Source organism: Aedes aegypti, chromosome 3 (assembly GCF_002204515.2).
Source record: "Aedes aegypti strain LVP_AGWG chromosome 3, AaegL5.0 Primary Assembly, whole genome shotgun sequence".
Taxonomy (NCBI): Eukaryota; Metazoa; Arthropoda; class Insecta; order Diptera; family Culicidae; genus Aedes; species Aedes aegypti.
The window spans coordinates 159,981,419-160,004,288 of NC_035109.1; the positions used below are offsets into that span (position 1 = coordinate 159,981,419).

At 37.3% G+C, this 22,870-nt stretch overlaps 1 protein-coding gene across 1 annotated transcript in view; it reads left to right on the forward strand.

Moving 5' to 3' along the window:
- The first annotated feature begins 712 nt into the window (after positions 1–712).
- Positions 713–22,870, forward strand: part of LOC5566729 — a 67,168-nt gene continuing 45,010 nt past the window's right edge. Inside the window, exons 1-3 of the mRNA XM_021850188.1 lie at positions 713–1,825; positions 13,243–13,892; positions 17,673–18,731. Of these exons, the coding sequence (XP_021705880.1) occupies positions 1,030–1,825; positions 13,243–13,892; positions 17,673–18,731 (2,505 nt within the window). The 5' untranslated portion in view covers positions 713–1,029. The remainder of the gene's footprint in view (positions 1,826–13,242; positions 13,893–17,672; positions 18,732–22,870) is intronic.

Genomic DNA, 22,870 nt, shown 5'->3' on the forward strand with positions numbered 1-22,870 from the left:
AATTGCATAAAACATAACGTTCAATTGAAATATTACTTCAATTGAACAAATATTTCCATATAATTGCTCGACGACACTCTCGCTTAGCACATCCATTATGTTTATCGATGACGATGATTGGATAAATCACATATTTAATCGACCGCAAGAATCTCCTCTTGCTGCAGAGATCCCATGTACCTTGCTTTACCACGTAACACTCTTCTACACTTCAATTATCGTATTTTATCATGAATTTTGAATGATTTCCAAAAGGCCACATCTGAAGATGATGAAAAAACAAGCCACAACTAGAAGGCCTCAACACATTTTAGAGTAAACAAAGGCGTCAACTCACAGGCCTCATCAGCGTCGGCCGGCGTCTATGGGCACAAATGAAAAGGGCTGCACAGCTTTTGGTGAAATAAAAGCCTCATTTCCTTTGACTCGTTTTTTTAGCAGGAATTTTTGCTAAAATGATAGTAATGAATATTCATAGCTATAAATCAGTTTATCCATCGACTTTCTGGACGATAAAATAACATAAAATGCTTAAATTCATAATTTAAATTTGATTTATTGTTTGACAAAACAAGAATGCATTTTTCTCATTGTTTACTTTTTGGAGATGAGGCCTTTTGAATTGTTAGTCTTGATTTATTGGTTCAGTGGATACTAATCTGCCCGTACTGAATTCAAACGCACTACAACAAACCCGATGGGAAATCCACGCCGCCATCTTTTGTTTGGGGGCAATTTTGACATCAAGAAAAGTGCGTGAAAAACTTTCGTGGTGCTCCGAGAAATTTTCGGATCGCGAGTGTTTTCGGTGTGATAAATTTTTAACTTTTGTGGCGTTTTATTTCATTTTCTTGACCCATTCCGGTGACCGGCCGAGCTCAGAAATGTTTGAGTAATTTGGTAAGCATCGAACAGAGCTAGAAAAGCGACTGACGCGGCCGAAATAAGCCGCTCCTGTGTTTGGATCCGGCATTTTTGGAAGGTGAAAATCGGTGCTCCAGCAAATTGGGGGTGGAAGGAAGTTTGAAAATGTCGGAAGAAGATAACAGTATCGGTGCCGGTGAATTAGCGAAAGAACCTTCTCCGGAACCCAACGAATCGGTTTCGGCACGCACCGAAGAGGAAAGTTCAGTTCCTGCGGTGGAACTTGACAACAAAACAGATGAAGAGCAAGAAACTTTGCCAACGAAGGATGAGTCTAAGGAAGAAAAGCCGGAATCGGAACAGGATCTTCCCGAAGAGCATCCTGAGGAAAATTCCGAGAAAGTTCCTGATGAGGGAGATTTATCTGTGATTAAAAGCGAAAACGAAGACGATTTGTATGATAAATTAAGCAGTAGTAGTCCGGAGCCCGGCGAATTGCCGGATGATGACGACCCTGCGGGAGAGCATCCCAAGGAAGTCAAGAAGGAACCACAAAATGATAGGGAAGCAGATAAACTCCTAGATAACTCCCCGGATGACAGCATTTGCATGAAAATTAAGCCCGAAAAGGATGAAACAGATAACATCAAACGAGAACCCCATCCTTTGGATGACAGTTGGGAACAAGACACAAATTCCAAGCCAAAACAGGAATACTTCTCCGATATAGAGGAGGATGAGTCTTCCCTGCCTAATACTCCCGAACCGGAAGCACCGAAAAAAATCGAAAAGGAACCGGAACCGCCGAAAAAGTTGGCCAGTATCTTTGAGAAAAAGGTAAAGAAAGAGGAGACCGGAGCCAGTTCCGAGGGAATCCTGCAGGAGAAATTGAAGCAATACTTTGGCCACAACGATTTCAAAAGTTCACTGCAGAAGGAAGCGATTCAAACGATAATAACGAGTAAGTAGGATGTTTTCCTCTGCATTTATTAGGGATTAACATTACAGGGCTGGTAGTGAGTCACTTGTTAGTGGCTTGGTCACTATTTTCAACCTGATCACTGAAAAGTCACAATTAGCTACAAAAAATCACATTTATGAATAAAATGATCACGAAAGTCACTATTTACGTGACCTGATAAAGAAACTATAGGCTGGGTCAGTTTCATTCATAAACTTAGACATAAAATAATGTCTCACATTTCTATGTTATCAGTGCTGGTAGAGGGTCTCTTTATGAAATAGGTCTCCAATAATCCAGCTTTTTACGAGCGCCAATGGCTGCCGCGAAAAGCCTCGCTTTCTGGTAGGGATCAAACGATATGACATTTGGCTTGGGTCCGTTCAATGGAAATGACCCAAGCCAAACGTCAAATCTCCCGATCCCTACCAGAAAGCGAGCCTGCTTGCGGCAGCCATTAGCGGTTTTAAAAAGCTGGATATCTGTTTTCAATGGAAGGTCTCTAAAATATCTGTTTTCAATCAAAATGGGGTCTAAAGTCATTAGTTTTCTCCTCCTTTTTTGTGGGGTATATTATCACTGCGAACTTGATCTTTTGTGAAACGCAACCCATTTTAATGTACCTTGTCAAAGTGATAAATTACTTTAAAAATAATTATCAACGCATGACTTAGTTAGGTATTATCCCAATTAGGTATAACGTGGCATGTGAAACGCGCAACCGTACCGGAAGGCAGAGACCATATTTTAAAGGGTCCCATGTCACAAAAATTTTGCTTTTCTTTGAAAGAGAGCATCATAACTGCATTATAAATTTTCAAAGGTTTCACAACTTGGTTGCAGTGAATTTTGATGTAACATTCTGCAGGCTTCAGAGAAACCTTCAAAGACTGTTACGAGATTATTCAACCGTATTCAAGCATTGCTCAAGGTTGCGTTTTGCGTGAGTGTGTTTTTATTCCTACATTTCATTTTGATGATGTATTATAGTACCAAATTGATCAATACTAAAAGGGGGCACCCAATGCCGGTCACGATCTGGAAATGCCTCAAATTCTGTAAATTTGTACATCATTGAATGTTTTCACTCTGGGATTAGTATGTTACTGCCAATTCAATGAATTTGCGACATTCACAAGAGTAATTTGAGTTTTACTTAGTGTGCAAGTGGTTCATAGAAAACCTCTTTCATATACGCGCAAAAGTCTTGAGAGAGGGTTCACTATAACATGATTAACAGTAAACGGCTTATATAGCCTTAATGTGGTCTCAAGCTCATCGTGATACAAGTTTTGTGCTGTCACTAATCTACTCAAATGCAATGCGCACATTATATTTGGGGTTTGAAGTGCCTGATTTTGAGTAAAAGGGCTGGATTACTTCGGATCGACATTATGTCATCACTCCAATTATTTGTCATAGGATGAATAATAGATGTGGCGACGATGACAAATCGATCCAACGTAGTTCAGCACTTTTATTCAAGACTTCGCACATTTTTGCGAAATAGCAACAACAATTTCAATATCCAACATGGACACATACATTTTAGTATCGTAAAACGAGGTATCTTTGAAAATGCGGCTAACTTTGATAGTGCGGGATCCGCAACGTACTAAACAAAATAACAAAAATTATGTTATTCAGTTAAGCAAAACGAATACGAAACTAAGGGGTATCAGTGTGACACTTCACCTCTGAGCTGTTTTCGTGCCAATCGAGAGTATTTGAGGCTTTATATTCGAATATTTAAAAATGATGAGATTTTGGTACTTTCAAAACGCTCACTAAAAATCTGTTTTACTATCACTATTTCATGAAACTATAATGAGTTCGGTACGTATGCTTGATGGCCTAGCTATAGTAGAACATGAATCCGGTATCAAACCTCATAGGGAAAAACAGTTTTACAATTTGGAATCATTTTCGTAATCAAAGTCACAAATTCCCATATAACATTAAAAGCCTAGAGGTATGCAACGCCTCATGTACTTTACGGGATTCATTCGATTTATACTCATTCATGTTCCAAAAACGATTGATTTATGGTGAATTCAATGTCGAAACATGATTATCGATAGATATCTATTCAGAGATATACTTTTATACCCATTATTATCAATTTATGATGGTGTTTATCATGTTTGTTTTGAATGAAAACCGTTTTAAAGATGTTTCTTGTTCAATAAATTCTGTACTTTAATTGATAAAATCTAATCCAGTTTCTCTTTTAACACTTCAGTCGTCGCGCTGTTGTATTCTGTACAACACTGGTGGAAAAACCTCGCTCTTCGTTCCCAACAGCAGCGTGGTGGTTCTGACGGTGGCAAACCGCGCGACGACTGGAAGGTTAACATTCTCCAAACCAATTCAAACTGTGATGATGTCAAACAATAGTTTGTTTTGGATTTTCATGTGCTTATCTACTCATTATCAATGTTACCCCATTACCAAAAACTGACTTTCGATTATATGAAAAACTATACATTCATTAAGATCGAACCGTTATGCAATCTTTCATGTGCAATCGATAACTAACAAACCAGTGCTTGTTTTACAAATAAAAAATAAAATATTTAGATTTTCTCTAAAAAAAACTATCAAAGTTACCCCGTTTGATGGTATGTATTTAGTTTTAAGTATATGAATGTAACTAGGGATACGTTAATGATGTGAGATTTTAGCAAAAGCACCCAACCAGCGGCTGCAAGATTTCCATTTAAATCTGCATGACAACTTTACAAGTATTATATAATATTGTTACTCATACAAGAATTATAAGACTATCATAGTTTTTTTTTTATTTTCACATTTTACATTTTCTGTATAAACCCTGTATATGTAACGATATTTTACAATATTTGAATGCGTTCTTGTTTTGGATGTAGACATACCGTATACAGGTTTACGTAGAATCTTCCTCCATCTTTCAATCAAAACAAATGTGAATAACAAGACCAGCTAGATGTGAACACACCATGCAAAATTTAAACAGTACATTGCCCTATATAATTGTATGGCGGTTTATTTTAATGGTTGCATGTAATTATACAATTGTCTGTTATGTTAAAAAAGCTTCATGTTCAATAACGAACTCCAATGATTTCAATTATTCTGTAGAATAGGAAACATTGATTGAAACTTGATAAGTTGTAGTATGTTCACCTTAATAAATTTATGTAAAAATGCGATGTCGTTAATAAACGGCATACCACCATGGGCTGGTCACCTTGTGTGAATGTAGGTAGAAATTATTCTAAATTTGAAACGTCTTGTAATCGATTCGTGATCAAGGTATATCAAATAAGTCTTTGAGCTATTGAAATGCATCAAAATTAGTGTAACTCTAATATTCTCCTATGAACTCGAATATGGGAGAAGGGTAAAAATACAAAAATCGACTTTTTTCAATTTTTTGCCGATGAAAGATTTTTTAATATTCCGCAAGCTTTTCTTGACTATAAAGGCTAACTTTTAGTGAAAAAAGATCGGAGGTTCATGCAAGTTCGATAATATGTGTGTTCCAGCACACCGTGTGATGGGATTTCCTTCAAATTACCAGGATTCTGATCAGAATCATAAAATACCTTACCAAATTCTAGTTTGCAATTTATACACAAACTATACCATAAAACTAAAGTTTCCCACGATACACTAGAATTACTTTCGGAATCCAGTGGTTTGCATAGAAATCAAAGGAGATCCTACCGAAATCTCAATCCAATGCCTTTTGAAACTCCAAAACTCCCATCGGAATTCGAGAAACAAACAAAATTCTTAGCTTTTGCTTCCGGAATTCGAATGTTCGTATTTCTAAAATAAAAAAAAAATCCTTAGAAATTATACCACCCTGAATAAATGAAATTATTGAGCACCCTGAATAAATGCTATTGAAATCGAGGAATTCTCAACCGAAATCTAAAAATTTCCGTCGAAATACCAATACTTCAGCAATCGAAAGATTTTTTCCAAATTCCATCATTCCTTACAAACTTTTAAGATTTATTTTGGAACTGCAGGATTCTCCGGAATAACAAGATTCTCTCCAATTTTCCAGAATGATCTTCGGAGTTCCAGAATTCCCACAAAAACATCTGAATTCTTACCGGAATCTAGAACTCCTGCAATCTCTCTCAATTCTTAGAATACTCCCCATAAAACCAAAACTCTCACTTTCTACTGAAATCCCAGAACTCCCATCAAAATCTCAGAATTCTTACAAAAATCCAAGGATTCCAACTGGGTACCCAGAACTCGCGCTGGAATTTCTGATCACCCATGGAAATCCAGAATTCGCACCAAAAATTTCTAACACCCTCCATAAAACTGCACGATTTCTGTAGTTTCCAATAAATCTCGGATCGGATAAATCTTTAATAAAAACCCAGAACTATCAACGAAAACCTAGAATTCATACAGGAATATTGAGAGTTCCTACGGGATATGCAGAAATCCCTCCAGGATCCTTGCCAAATCTCAGAATTCCCACCCATAGAAATTTCAGAATTGCTTTCAGGGTCTATGAATTCCCACCAGAATCACATAATTCTAATTAGAGTCCCAGGAAACTCTACCCAGGGGAATTGTCATTGAAATCGTGGATTTCAACCGGAACTCAACACTGTCCCCCATAATTTCTTCCGGAATCGTAGATTGTCTTCAATATATCTTAGGGTTTATTGGAATTACAGAGTTCCCATAGGTCATTCACAATTCCTATTGAAATCCAATAAAACTCTATAAATCTTCGGCGTCCTAGCCAACCACCACCGAAATTTCAACTTAAATCTGAGAACTCAGAAGTAATGATCACTTAGAATTCCCATTGCAATCTCAAAATTTATACTGGAGTCTTGGAGCTTTCTTCAAGATCTCTGAACATCAATTGTGATCCTCAACCCAAACCTATAGAACATGCACCATAAACTACTAGAATCCCTAACTCCCACTAACTCCTATCGAAAGCCCAAAATTCCTTTTTATTCTAATATTTCTTACTAGAATCGAAGAATACCCTGGAATATCTATATGCATCCAAAAAGTGTTCCTACAGAAATCCCAAGATTTAGGATTCCAAGAAGTGCCACTGATTTCCAGGAATTCGTATAGTAACCCTAAAAGCTTCTACCGGATTCTTGGTAATCTCTTCAACATTTCAGGATATCCACTCATTTGAAATCACAGATTCTCCAACGGATGTGATACTCCCTATTAAATCGCGCTCTTCCAAAAGTAGACTTACGACGCACCTGTCGAATGCTTTTTGGACTGACTTATAGCCAATATTTAGTCATCTAAAAAAACTCTTCTAAAAACTTCGTATTCACTGCTGCACATATCATTTCCAGAAAGGGCCAGACAAGTCATTGTAAGCCAGGAAGGAATTCTTTCATCATTGTGATTTATGTGAAGGATATAAACTGCTTTGAAAACACCCTCTTCGCGGTGGTAATCAAAATTTCTATAACTTTGAATAAAAAATCATAAAAATTTCAAACTAATCATCGTGGGGGTATGCGTCAACTTCCAGCGCCATCAAAAACATATGCCTAAGGGTTTGCTGCCGAATGCTGGCTACAGAATTCGATTTGATTCATATATGACTGAGTTACAGCCATTTTCCCTTAAACACTCCTATATAAATCCTATAGAATCACCGGTGTCCTCTTCCGAGGACATTATGGTCCAATGGTCCAAAATGCCTACGTTGGTCTGAGTTCATCATGTTGGCCACTTTGGAGAACAAAAATCTGCATGTCATTTTTGTTTTCATTATGCTTAGTAAAATTGCTATAGAGAAACACTAAAAAGCCAATGTTTTTCGAGTCAAACAAGAGTGGAGAAGGGTATGGAGGAATGGATCACCCACCAAAATGGGTCTACCCCGTTTGGCATAATGCCATATGGCATAATGCCGTTTGGCATACAGTCGTTTGGCATAATAGCGGTTTGGCATAATGCCATTTGGCATAACGGTCGTTTGGCATAATCGCCATTTGGCATAATGGCCGTTTGGCATAATTGTGAAAAACATTTAATTTGATCAAATTCCCTCCATTAAGCAAAAGGGGGTGATAAATTGCTCGCGATCGTACATTTCGTTGTCAGTTATTGATAGGACATGTTTCTAATCTTCATTTTCTAAGGAAACCAATATCTAATGAAGCTCTTCTAGAATTGTATCATACATGACTTCCGGGGGTCATTATGCCTGGGATAATATAACGTATTTTTAACAAAAATATGTGTCCAACGTCTAAATATTGCCATTTGACTTGAAAACAAAATGAACATGATATTTTATGACGCATCTTATGTTTTCGGATTTTACTGTACCACTGTAGTATCTTCTTTTTCAAATTATGCCAAACGACCATTATGCCAAACGACTATTATGCCAAACAAATGTTATGCCAAACGACTATTATGCCAAACGGCATTATGCCAAATGGCATTATGCCAAACGGGGTGGACCCCACCAAAATGTAGGACTATTGACTAAGATCGAAGCATTTTTGTGAATAAATGTCCGTCCTGCCACTTTACCGGTTAACTATTTGAAGTACATCTATTAGGCTCATGCTAGACTCATGCTTTGTATTTTTTCAATATAGCCACTAAGCGCATCATAGCCACCTATGACGCTAGGCAAGGTGCTGCACAAGGCGTACTCATTTATGTTTTTTATTCTTTATTAGTATCATTCCAAATTAAATGTAATCATTTCTTATCTAGGTGATCTGTGTTAGACAACACTGTCATCCTAAATTAAGCTTCTATTAACATTTGATTAACAACATTACATTTCATTTTCCGTAGCAGATCAGAATTTTTACAGATGAGTTGATTTCACCTGCTTCTTCTTCTTCTTCTTCTTTCTGGCGTTACGTCCCTACTGGGACAGAGCCTGCTTCTCAGCTTAGTGTTCTTATGAGCACTTCCACAGTTATTAACTGAGAGCTTACCATGCCAATGACCATTTTTGCATGCGTAATATCGTGTGGCAGGTACGATGATACTCTATGCCCTGGGAAGTCGAGAAAATTTCCAACCCGAAAAGATCCTCGACCGGTGGGATTCGAACCCACGACCCTCAGCTTGGTCTTGCTGAATAGCTGCGCGTTTACCGCTACGGCTATCTGGGCCCCATTACTCACCTGCTTATGAGAGAGAAAAAAACAGTTTTCAATTTACTTTACCTAACTTAACCTAAATATATGTTATTTGATATTTGTTCCAATGTTTCAACATTGGATATTTTCCCTCCCCTTGGTTATGCAACCTTACCACGATGGAAGGGCATAATCCTTTAGCCCATTTGATGAAAACCAAAGGCGTAAGCTGTAGTGGTGGTATCACATTTAGGCATTTTTGCTCAAAGCCGCGTCATAATTTATATGGCACAGACGCACTAATATCTTGGATGTGATCCAACGGACATTCTGCGTCGTTGATAGCCTTGATGCCCATTTCAAATAATTAATATTTTCGAAGTCATCATCGCCAATAGTAATAATGACCATTACAGGGTGGCCACCGAACCGGGAAAACGGGAAAAGCGAGAAAAAGACGGGAATTTGAATCCACCGGGAAAATGACGGGAAAAACCGAGAATTTGAGAAGATCATCGGGAAAATCGTTTTGAACGAGCATCTTCAAGCTGTAATCTACAAACCAACATCCAAAATAAGTTATGGAAAGTAGTTATTTTTAATGATATTGCTATGAGGCACCCGCAATTTTGAACAAATATCTTCAAACATTATTGATTTTTTTTCTATTACGCTACACCATATTTCCTAAAAATGTTTCACTCTTTTTTTAGCAATTTTTCGAGATATTTCTTTGAATTTTTGTTCTTGCACTATCCGGGCTAATATTTTTTGAACTTTCCTCTAACTTATTTTTACTCGACGTTTTGAATCAAAGTTTAATTACTTATTGCAGATTGGTTCTCTTCTGTAATTGCTGAATACCTCAACTAATCTTGATAACATGCCTTTGTTTGTAAAAGCTTATAATATGTCACAAAGTTTTGAATAAGCTCATTTACGATTTAATAACGATTAATTTGTTACAGCTCATATAAAATATGTAGAATATCCATACAAAAAGCATTATGAGAGGGTAAGTGGATGTCAAAAATTCAATTGTTTTTCAAATTGTGAGTGAGCCCTAAGTAAGTGCTTCTACATATGTGGCCTTGTTTCATTCATATTTTGAACTTATTTGCTTTAAAGAACTCTTTAGTTTTATTGGGAAATTCAAAGGATTAAGAATTAAAATTATTTCAATTACGGTAAAGAACTACACTCAGGAAAATGGACTATCGAAATATAAAAGCACTTTTTATAGAAATTTGCCATTAGAATCGGGTTGAAATTCATGGATTTGCCTTATGAAACCAAAATTTGAAAACAAAAAAATGTTTTAGCGGCAACCTGGAATCGAACCAAGAACATTACGATCGATAAGCCCGTGCGTATACCACGCGCCTATCGACGCATTGATGTGGAATGATGCTAGAACGATACATAAAGCGCTCGCATTGCAATAATCATTCCACCTTTCATAAGGCAACCTGTATGAATTTCGATAGTCCAGTTTGCTGCGTGTACTTGGGCATCTTGATGAAACACTTAGGCACCTGGGCTTTTGTCGGCCAAATCATCTAAAATTCAGCATTAAGATGCACTTAAGATGATTATAAACCAAAGCCAAAACTCGAAATTTCAAGAGCACGAGTCTAGATTTCCAAGCAGAGCTCTGAGCTGAAATTGTGATCGTATTATCATTATGAGAATGAAAACAGTTCATTAAATTTTCAACGCGAACGGTTGTCAGGTTCTCTAGATCTTATCATTTAAAATTGAAAATTAGAAGATTGGCTTAGAGTGCATATTGTTGCTAAATATGGTTCAAATAGCATTCAAATTAAACCCCTGTCGTGTCATGAGTAGGATATGTTTTATTAGCACAATTAAACATCTTTTTCCCATGACAGATTGCTCCAGAGCTCCATTGATTTTCGACGAACGCGGGACAAATCGATTCAGACGAATACCATAGTTTTCAGAATAAGATTATATGTAGATTAGATTAATCTAATAGTGAACTTATTGTTCCAATAGTGAATTTATTGATAAACAATCAAATTACTATGGAAAAACAACTAAAAAAATAAACCGATTCAAAAAAAATATTGCGGTGCTTTTCATAGGAACGATTTTCGATATAGAAAAAGTCATTTAAAGCCTTTAGAAGGAATGGATTAAAAACCGGGAAAAATCTCGATTACTTTTTCAAATCGACGTAAGTAACTTCCATACAGTTTTGAGAAAATTAATTCAGAAGAATCACAACCTGTCTTCTAAAACTGTTTTAAAATGAATCACCTTTTTCACATTTTTTCGCCGTGTACATTGCTAAATTTTGCATACAATAAGCTCGCATTCAAAAACTAGGGAGTTCCTGTTATTTCCCACAAAAAAATTATTACAAAATGATAAGCCGATTTATTCAGTTACTTTCGACGTTTTTGTACCAGTGTAAAATCGACTCAAGTAGTGTTTTGTTTTGATTCGTGGTTAAGTCACTTTGTCTCTCCATACAGCGGAGCGGCGAAAGTTGAAAATCTTACTTTCGTCGTTTTTTAATTCCGGAAAGTAAACGTTCTAAAAGTGAAAAATCGAGTTGGTTTAGAGCAAAATGTGTAGAATTTCGTCTGCGAAACACGTAGAATCGATAAAGTAAGTTTGTATACCTTTTTGACTTGAGTCTATTTGAATAAGTTTTCGAGAAATATGTAAAATATACCGGGAAACCCGAAAAAAGCGGGAATTTCAAAATCGAAATTTGGAGGCCACCCTGCATTAATACTATTGGCGATGATCAGTTTGTATTTTGCTAACCAGAATACTCTGTGGCCACTCTTACTATTAGTTAGCTAGAAACATCGTTATCATATACATCATAGAAATAATAGGAATATAACTCTGAGGAAAATGACAAGTAAATAGGGTCCTAAAGCCATGTCCCAATTTTAGTGCCAAACGCTTAAGTTTAGGCCAATAACACATGTTTACTCAATTTTCTAATGTTTTCCGTTGGTTTGAACCCAAACATCAGTTTTTTAGATTTTGTCACATCCCTTGGCTTAAACTGTATTTTGTTTTCAGTGTCCCTTCCGAAACGTCAGATAGGAACAACCCCAGTGTTAAAACTAAAACCCCTGTGGTGTTTTTGTCGACTAAGCGAACGTCAAACATGATCTTAAGTGTCAAGGTTCATTTATGGACCCAATTTTTAAATCAAAGTTTAAACATGATATAGCCGTTATTTGAGCGGGAAAAAATGCTAAAGTAGTTGCAGTAAGATGCGCTTTCGTGTTATTGAATAAAAACAAGGTTTCATTAAAAATTTTAGAACCCAATTCACTGAGTACAATAAGTGGCGACAATCTTATTTTAATTTGGGTTTTACATTGCCATACAAGTAGAAAGTAGAAGTTGTGAAGCATTGCATTTGCCACCGAAAAGTGAATCTTGTAGAAGACTGTTGCCGGTTATGGACCCTTTGCGTATACAGAAAAACATAAAATTAACACTCAAAGCAACCTTATTCCTATGAAAATCCACCGAGGAAACTTCGATTGCATTGATAGTCAGTAGTTCCAGGCAAAACAGAGGGTCCATAACTAGCATTTCCAGGTGGGTCCTCGGCAGCGAGCTAGATTACATGAAAACAACGGACAACAGTTTTCCAAATGCATATTTCGCTGGAAAAATCAAATGATTTTGTATGTTTCATAGGCGTACTATGAAGTAAAGACATTGAACTTGCAGTTAGACTCCACAAAACGTATATGCGTCTGAGAAATCATTGCGGAAAAGCGTCGAGAATGAATTTCAGCTACTAAGGGGTCCATTACTAGCATTTAAACCCTATATGTTAAAGCCCTAGTTAGTTTAATGGAAAGTAAGACGCTGAGATTGATCTTTAGGGTGCACATGCTAGTTTCGAGAAACTGTCGAACAGACAAGGAAAATTAATCATTTCTTTAAGGGCATATGAACGACGAAAAGGACACTAAAATAAATTATTCAAAATCATTTCGACTAGAGAATATTGTAATGACACTTCTATCTCCAATAAAACCCAATGGAGTTGCTGCTCAGAAGCAAGGGAATATGAGTATTTTTGAAGAACTACCACGTCACAATAATAATGAAAAAAAAAAACAGTATTCAAGGGGACATCATAGCCCAGTCCGTCTGAGTATTGGTCCTGGTAGAGGCGAAACTTGGCAAAAACCAGACTGAGTGTTCAGCCTTGACAAGTAAAGCTGACAGGCAGCTCCAACTGAATACCATACCTCCGCACTTAAAAAAACAATCATTCCGTTTTCTCTTTTTCAGGAACTCGAGACGTATATGTATCGATGCCAACGGGGTCCGGAAAATCTCTCTGTTTCCAGCTTCCAGGCGTAATGCAGGACAACAAGGTGACCATAGTCTTTTCACCGCTCCTGGCACTGATCAAGGATCAGCTTGATACGCTGGCCAAACTCAAAATACCAGCCGATTCGATCAATTCCAAAATGAGCAACAAGGATCGCGATCGCGTTCTGAATGACTTGAAAAGTATTCGCACCGATATACGCTTCCTCTACATTACGCCGGAACAGGCCAACACCTCTACTTTTAAGGAGCTCATGAAGATGCTAGTCAAGCACAAGAAGGTGGCCTACGTTGTAGTCGACGAAGCACATTGCGTCAGCGAGTGGGGCCACGACTTCCGCCCAGATTATCTCAAGCTCGGCTATCTGCGGTCCGAGTATCCGTCGATTCCGTGGATTGCGTTGACCGCGACGGCCTCCAAGAAAGTGGTCGATGATATCTTTAAAAACCTGAGGCTTAAGGAGCCGATAGCGAAGTTCAAAACTCCATGCTTCCGGAAGAATCTCTACTACGATGTGGTGTTTAAAAATTCGATCCAAGATGATTACATTCATTTACGGGACTACATAGAAAGCATCCTGGATAAGGACGAAAAGGACATTAAACCGGTGAGTATAAACTTCTTTTTCTGTTGTTCGAGATGTAAATTACAGCGCTCAATATTTCATCTATTGAATTGGTGTTGATATGTTCTGTAGAGTGAAAACACTGTCTTCAAAGGCACGTCATTTTATCGGCCCCCATCACTACCTTTACAAAAAAAATGAAATGGTTTGGAAAAACACTAAAGAACACACTGAGTTATTTAGCAAACACTAAAGAAATATTATTTTAAGTTTTAAAATTCATACATTTGTCCAGAAACATTAGGATTTTATAGGTATTCTACATTTAGAGCTTTCATCAGAGTTCTTCTGGAGATTTCATCAGGAGCTCTTTCAGGGATTCCATCAAGAGTTCCTTCTGAGATTCTATCAGGAGTTCCTCTAGAGATTAGATCAGGAGTTCCTCAAGGAATTTCATCAATATTTCTTCCAGGAATCATAAAAAGTTTCTCTAGGGATTCTATCAGGAATTCCATCAGAAAACTTATCAGCAATCGCCCTACTGATTTCACCAGGAGTTCCTAAAGAGATTCCATCAGGAGTTTATCTAGGGATTTCATTAGGAGTTCCTCCAATGATTCCATCAAGAGTTTCTTCAAGAATATCAATAGAAATTCCTCCAAGGATTTCATCAGGAGTTCCTATAGGGATTCTATTAGGAGTACCTTCAAGGCTTGCATCAGAGTTCTTCTGGGGATTTCGTCAGGAGTCCCTTCAGGGATTCCATCAAGTATTCTAGAGATTCCACCTGGAATTCATCCAAGGATTCTATTAAAAGTTCCTCCAGATTATATCAGGGGTTCCTTCAGTAATTCCATCAGGATTCCTTCTAGGGATATGATAAGGAATTCCTCTAGGGATTCTATCAGGAGTTCTAACAGGAATCTGATCAGGAATTCCTCCATTGATTTCAATAGGAGTTCCTAAAGAGATTTCAACAGGAGTTCATCCAGGGATTCCATCAGGAGTTTCTATAGGGATTCCGTTAGGAGTACCTTTAGGGCTTTCATTAGAACTTGTCTGGGGATTTCATCAGAAGATACTCCATCAAGAATTCCTTCAGAGATTCCACCTGGAATTCCTCCAATGATTTTATCAGGAGTTCCTCCAGAGACTATATCAGGAGTTCCTCGAGAAATTACATTAGGATTCATTCTAGGAATTTCTCTAGGGATTCTATCGGGAGTTCCATCAGGAATTTTATTAGCAATTCCTCCAGGAATTTCATCAGGAGCTTTTCAATGGATTTCATCAAGAGTGCCTTCAATGATTTCATCTGGAGTTCCTTCAAAAATGTCTTTAGTCATCATAATTTCCTCCGGATTCCTTCAGGAGTTTCTCTAAGGATTTCATGAAGAATTTCTTCACTGATTTCTTCAGATATTCCACCCGGAATTCCTCCAGGGTTCCTATCAAAAGTTTCTGTAGGAATTCCATCAGGAGTTCCTTCAGGGAGGTAGTCCTCACTGAATTAGTTAAGGGATCGCTTCCGGAATTCCTAAAGGGATTAATCAAGGGATGCCTGCCTAAATTCTTCAAGGAATTAATCCTTAAGTAATACTTTCAAGAATTCTCGATGGTTACCAGGAATTCCTCCAGGTGTTTTATCAGAAATTTCTCCGGAATAATTCAAGAGATTTCTTCAGGATATTCTTAAAGCATTCATCTCGGAATTCATCAAAGTATTTTTCCCGGAATACATTAAGGAATTAATACCGTAAATTCTCAAGGGATTCCCCCGGATTTTCCAAGGAATTTTTCGTGGAATAACTCCAGGGATTCTTAGAGGTTGGGGGTTTTCAGGAATTCCTCCAGCGATTTTACCAGAAATTGCTTTTAAGGATTTCACCACAAATTTCTTATAAAAGTATCACTTGTAATTTGAGGATCCTCTAGTATATTATCCCGTGGCTCTATCAGGAATTCCTTCTGGGATTCGAAACAGGAATTCCTTCAGAGATTCCTCTGAGAATTATACCAGAGGTTCCTCCGTGGATTTCGATAAAGTCCAATGATCCCATAACAAATTTCCTATACAATTCGACCACAATTTGCTATAAAAATTCCACCAGTAATTCCTTTGGAGACTTCACCAGTATTTTCTCTAATTATTTCACCTGTAATTTTTCGCGAGATAAGTTTTTTAAGGAATTTCACAAGGAGTTCTTCTTGGGTTAACACTGGTAATATTACCGGAGTTTCGATAGAATCTCCACGAGAAAAAAATCTACCAGAGTTTTGCCAGAAGTTCTACCATAAAATACTTGCAAATTTTTACTACGATGATTTCCCTTCAGGGATATCAGAAATTCCTCCAGGGAATCAACTGGTATTTACTCAGAGCATTATTCAAAACATTTCTCTGAATGCCTTCAGGTTGAATCCCTAAAGAAACACCTGGAACATTTTTTTTTTAATTTCTGAAAAAAAATCCATGGAGCAATTTTTTGAGAAATCCTTGGAGGAACCACCAAAGAAATCACTGGAGAAATTCCCAGAGAATTTCCTGGAGGTATTCCCTAATATATTTCTGAGAGAACTTTAAAAGCAATTCCTGAAGAAGTTCTTCAAGGATTCTATAAGGTCATTCCTGGTGGATTCCTTGGAAAAAAATCCTTTAAGAAATACTGGAAGGAATTGATGGAAAAATTCCTTTACAAATCCTCTGAGAAATTTATGGTTGAATATTGAAGTAATTTCTGCAGAAGTACAGGGAAAAATGCCTCGTAGGGTTCCCTCAGAGATACAAGGAAGAATCTTTGAAGTAAACACTAGTGGAATTTATAAAAGATTTTATTAAAGATTCCCAGGAAGAGTACCGGAGGATAACCTGGGGGACCCTCTCAAAAAAAAAAATTTAAGCGGAATCTCTAAAGGAATTCCTACTGGTATCCTGTTTAGGAAGTTTTGATGAATACTTTTGCAGTATTTCCTGGTGGAATCCTTGTAGCAATTCTTGTCGGAATCCCTGGAAGAACTCCTTGATGAATCCTTGGATAAATTCTGTGTAGAATCATTGTAAGAGTTCCTGAAGTAAGTGAATATCTAGGGAAACCACTAAAAGAATCACTGGAAGATATTTGATAGGAGCATTTTCTTGTGGAAATTTTTGATGGAATAACTGTATTAATTTCTTAGAATGGATTTCTTGAACAATTGCTGAAGAAAATCCTTTTGAATTTCTGAAGCAACTCTTTGTGAAATTTAAGGAGGAATCTTAGGATGAAGCCCTGAAAAAAGTTCTAGTTAAACCCTAGAGGAAATTTCTGCTGACGAATTGCTTGAGGAATCCCTTGAAAAATATCTGAAAGAATTCGGATAAATATTCATTTCTTCCGGCACTTAAATTTTGAAAGTTCAGCTCTTCCTTACTACGACTATTGCCGTAGAAATATTCTGCCCCACAGCCACAGAATTTGGAAAAAATAACAATCACTAATTCACAAGACTTGCCGAGATCATTTAAATCATGCGAAGAAATATCGTGTTGCTGCAACTAACTTGGACAGTCGATCAAACGGTTGCATCAACATAAATCGGTTTGACTAAGTTGGGGGGCGCAGTCAATGTTGGTCAAACCGTCTGAGCGTATGTGGGCTGCATTAAGCCATTTAGCATCAGCATCTTGATGTCTGTGATCGAAAAGCATTGAGTAGCACAAAAAAAAAAAGTTCCACCTCGCGAGTCTCGGCTCGGGTTTGAACTGAGTGATTCGTTTGATCTCTGTTTAGTCGAATAGATAAATACGACTGAATACTGATAATATTTTCATTTATTTTTCAGAGTAAAAAGGCATGTGGCATTATTTATTGCCGAACACGTGAAACAACGGAACGAGTTGCCAACAGTCTCACGAAACTCGGTCTAAAAACTGCAGCCTATCATGCTGGACTGAAACAATCAGAGCGCGTAGCCGTCCAAGAGGACTGGATGGACGGTAAATATGCCGCCATCTCGGCCACTATCAGCTTCGGCATGGGCGTAGACAAGGGTTCCGTTCGTTTCGTCATTCATTGGGACATCCCGCAGAGCGTGGCATCGTATTATCAGGAATCTGGCCGAGCTGGTCGTGATGGAAAGAAGTCTTTCTGCCGAGTGTACCATTGTCGAGATCAGTGTAAATCGATTGATTTCCTTCTCCAACAAGATCTACAGAAGACCAAGGGCTCAGCAAAGGAGGAAAAGGCAAAACTGGCTGTGAAGAATTTCGAGAAGATCGTCCAATACTGCGAGTCGGCAAATTGTCGGCATAGGCTCTTTTCAGATTTCTTTGGTGATGATCCACCGGACTGTAATAATATGTGCGACGTCTGTAGCAATCCGAAAAAAGTTGAAAAGGCAATCGAAACCTTCCAAAAACTGTCGGTGTCCGGTAAATTGAAAACCATTATTGGCTTCGATGACGACTGTTCCGATTTGTATGAAGGTGGTCGCAAAGGTTATGAAGATGCTTATATGGCCGAGGAAGGAGAAGATGATGAAGGCTTACGAGAGCAGCGCGCCAAACGAGAATCCGAGTTAGTCATTCAAAAGCAATTCGCCTTGAGGAAGGCTTCGGCGGCAAAGGAACTGGAAATGCACAAAACGGCTTCCATCAGTCGCGTAAAATTCGCACTGCAGACCACGGTTAAGGTTAACGGACTGACGATTGCATCGCGCGAAGGGAATCTTACGATGCTGGCCGATCTACTTAAGAAAAATGTCGAGGCATGTAAAGATAGCGATCCGCCGGAGCATGAGCTGGTGTACAAAGATTTTGAGGATATTGCAGTTGAGATGGAATATGAAGCATTTACCACAAACACTGTCGCGAGCCTGTACAGAAGATCGATAGTAAAGCATGTAAGTATGAAAAACCATATATTTGTTTCAGTTGCAGGAGCAATAACTTATCATCGGTATCATTGACATTATCAAAAAACTTTGAATGTTTTTAATTGGTTTGGTATGAGAAAAGAATACGATTTTTGGCAATCGCAGTGCTGCTAGCAAGTCTTTTTTCTGGTCTCTATTTGAATGCAAGTCTCTTTCATGGGAGGCCTCTAAAGTCTCTTTTTTAACCAAAATGGTGGCCAAAGTCACTATTTTCCTCTTTCTGCTTGCAATGAATCCTTGTGCATAATTTTGGAGGTTCCAAATAAATGTTTAGAGAGACTCTTACGCGATTAAATCCAGGCATTCATTTTCAGGTTCCTTGAGGAAAAGCTTCGGGAAGTCTTCTAGTGATTTCTCCGGAGATTACCTCAGGAATATTCTGAAATACCTCTAAAGATTTCACACAAAATGTTCTGGGAATTCGTCCAGAAGTTTTCTAACGAACAATCAAAGGAATTCATTCAAAGTTTGCTCCCGGAAATCCAACGCAACTACCTCTAGTAATTTAGGAATCACACTGTGATTTTTTTCAGCTACTATTCTACAATTCCCCCAGAGATTTTTTTTACCAATATCTTCTGTAGTTACTGTAGCAGATTTTCCAAAGATTCTTACAGTTCTCACAAGAAAACCCCCAAGGATGATTCTAGAGTTCTTAAAGCAATTCGCTAAAAAAATATTCCACGAAATCTTACAAAAAGTCCTTAAGGAGTTCAGCGTTTTTTGACGTTAACTACATCTTACGGCAATATACTGGGCGTGAATTGAAAATCTAAAATGTTGCGACCGTCACGAAATTATGTAAGATTTTGAATAGGGGAAGGCGGGGCAGTATGGTCATACGGGGTAAAATGGGCCACCTTTTATTTGAGCTTAAAACACAGATTTTGATCTCAATAACCTTAGGACCTTATAAAGTATGCTTCAATTAGCCACCACCGTGAAAACTAGGCAAAAAACTGATTTGGAACTTCATATATCGATAAAAATCTGAAATGTTGATGCTACTACGAAAATCTTATAAGATTTTGGATGTAAAAATAAGATTTGCATAAAGTTTTGTTTATTGACTTCAATTTTTTTCACAGCAGTTCGTTCTTCCATTATTCATAGGCATTATGTGCACAAAATTGTATAGATTCTAAAATAAATTTTCAATAAAATATAATTTATATGAAACATCTAGGAACGGGGCAATATGGTCATAGCCGGTCAAAGCTATCTTATCACAAAAATAGATAACCAAAAATGGCATGTCATTTTAGCAGTTTAATTGCAATATTGTTATCGCACGTGATTTCAATTAAAACTAGAATTTTTAACTGGTTAAACTTATTTGAACGACTATGTTTGAAAACTGAAGCTCTTAGAACCATGATTTATTGAACTGTCAGCAAAACATACCATTTCATGATTCAAATCAGACTTCAACCCAGTTTTTGTAGTAAACTATATCATACATTATTGTCTTCTTCAAAATTAAGCCTTGCAAATGGTTTTCCAATTAAAATAATAAGATTTAGTATGGTGGCTCATATTGCCCCGTAGGGGGGACCATTTCGCCCCGTATAGTGTAGAGTCACACACAAAATAGTGTTTTTCAAAAATGTTCCCAAAAAAAATTCTAAGTAATCTTTTTACCAAAATACAACTGTGGTATGAAAGGAGATGCTTCAAACTACAAATTAAGCTTATGGATCGATTAAATTGTATTGTTTTTCTATGCTTTTCAAGAACTTTTGCTTAGGTGGACCATACTGCCCCTATTGACCCTACTAATAATTCAGCCATTTACCGGTAGATTTTCTATATTTTCCCACCAATCGGTCGGGAATTTATACAACATTTTACTCAAATTAAGAAAACTTTTGATTTTTGACGATAGACTGTCGAAAATTGTGAAAATGTCGACCCCTTTCTCACGCAACCAAACACGTTCAAACACGTGGGTTGGGAAGCACACTATAAAAGCAGACCAATTTCTGCTTCTTCGCTCATAATTCTTTTGACGTTAACTACATCTTACGGCAATATACTGGGACTGGGTGTCAATTGAAAATCTATAATATTGCGACCGTTACGATATTATGTTAGAGTTTGAACTAAACTACAAAGTTGATCATGAATTTCATGGTTTCCGCTGTAAATTTAATTCAATTAATTCATTCGCGGCTATTTCTCCGAGATATGGCTCGCCCAACTTTGCTTGATAAAAGAGTAACGTGTTTGGCATATTATCTAAAAGTTATAATGAATATGATATACATTCTCTCCAAGCTAGTCGACCAGTTCAGACGATCCTTGACGAGTGTTGTGAATTTTATTTTTCCGCGAACGTTTTAGAAAAGTGTAAAATAGACTGACTAACCTCTAGTGTAACTGTATATATTAGTGATAAGATTACATCTAAGATATTGTAAGTATTCTCCATTAAGTTGATTTTATAGGGTGTTAACTATTTGGTGTGCTTTTCGGGGATATTTTGTATAAAGAGGGAGGGGAAGGGAAATCAATTATGGGAACATGAAAACTGAACAATTCACAAGAAGACAAAACAAGGACAACACCGATGGAATTTACAATGACGGCTGGATTAAAAATCCCAACTACAAGACATTTATTATCCACAAAGAAATAAAGGACAAGGAACAGAACAACAATGTAAAGTACCCGCACCCGATGGAAGTGGCAAAAATGCTGAAAAACATAGGCGGGACGAAATACAACACAATGAAAAGTGTAGGTAGAGGCAAATTTCAGATTAGCTTCGAAAAACCAAGAGATGCAGAGCAATTGTTGAACTCCAAACTTCTAACAGACAGTTTTGGTTTCTCAATTTTTGTACCTACCAGGTTCAAGGAGAGCATAGGGGTGGTAGGGGATGTACCTCCATCCATAACAGATGAAGAAGTAATTGAAAACAGCAGCTGTGAAAACAACCTTAAAATTTACAAAGTGGAAAGGATCAAGAAGAGAGTAGGAGAAGATAAATTTCAACCTACATATTCAATCAAAATTTATGTTAAAGGCGAGATTCTACCAAAGTCCATTGAGATCTATGGCACGCATCGATTTGTCGAACCATACGTATTTCCACTGAAGATTTGTTTTAGGTGTTGGCGATTTGGTCATCGAGAAAAGTTTTGTAAATCCAAGGAAACCAGATGTTGTAATTGTGGGCAATTCCATAATGAACAGAATTGTGATACACCCGAACCTAAATGTGTAAATTGCTCAGGAAACCATAAGGCTTCGAATAAGGAATGCCCGGAAAGACAGCGACAGGACTTAATCAGACAAGACATGGCAGTAAATAAATCATCATATTTTGAAGCATCAGACAAATACCCAAAACAGACCAAAAGTAACCTACAAAATAGACTGGATTCATTACGCGACTTCCCACGACTGGAAGACAACAACAGACAAAACAATACGATGTACGTGAGACAAAAAACCAGACGACCGGTTAACCAAACACCACATTTCATAACACCCCAAAACGATTTTAACAGACAAGACACAAAACACGAATTTCTAACAAATCCATACAAAACATCTGAAATAGAAAAAATAACACAAATGATCAAAGAAGACCTAATTCGCCAGTTCAACCTAAACAATATGTTCGAAAAAATCAAAGCTATACAAAAAACCATAATCCAAAGCACAAATAAAACAGATACAATAGAACAAGATTTGTTACTTATAAACATCAGCGAAGAATTAAATAAAATAGTTAACCCGGAAGTAGCTACCACAGAATTAAAGTAATACCAAAAACTGTTGAAATGCAAGACAATTTCAGGAAACTTACAATATTACAAAACAATGTCACAAGCTTACGACCAATAGATACAAGAGAGTCCATTCAAAACTTCCTTTTACAGCACAACACTGATATAGTAATGCTAAGCGAAATTTGGCTAAAACCGGAAGAAACCTATAAATTTACGGGCTATAAACTGTTGACAGAAACCAGATCCGCCGGTTATGGAGGAGTTGGGTTTCTGGTCAAGAATGAAATAGAATTCAAACAATTTAAACTACCTAATTTACAGCCAATAGAATCAATAGCTATAGTCACACAAAACACACTACCTAAA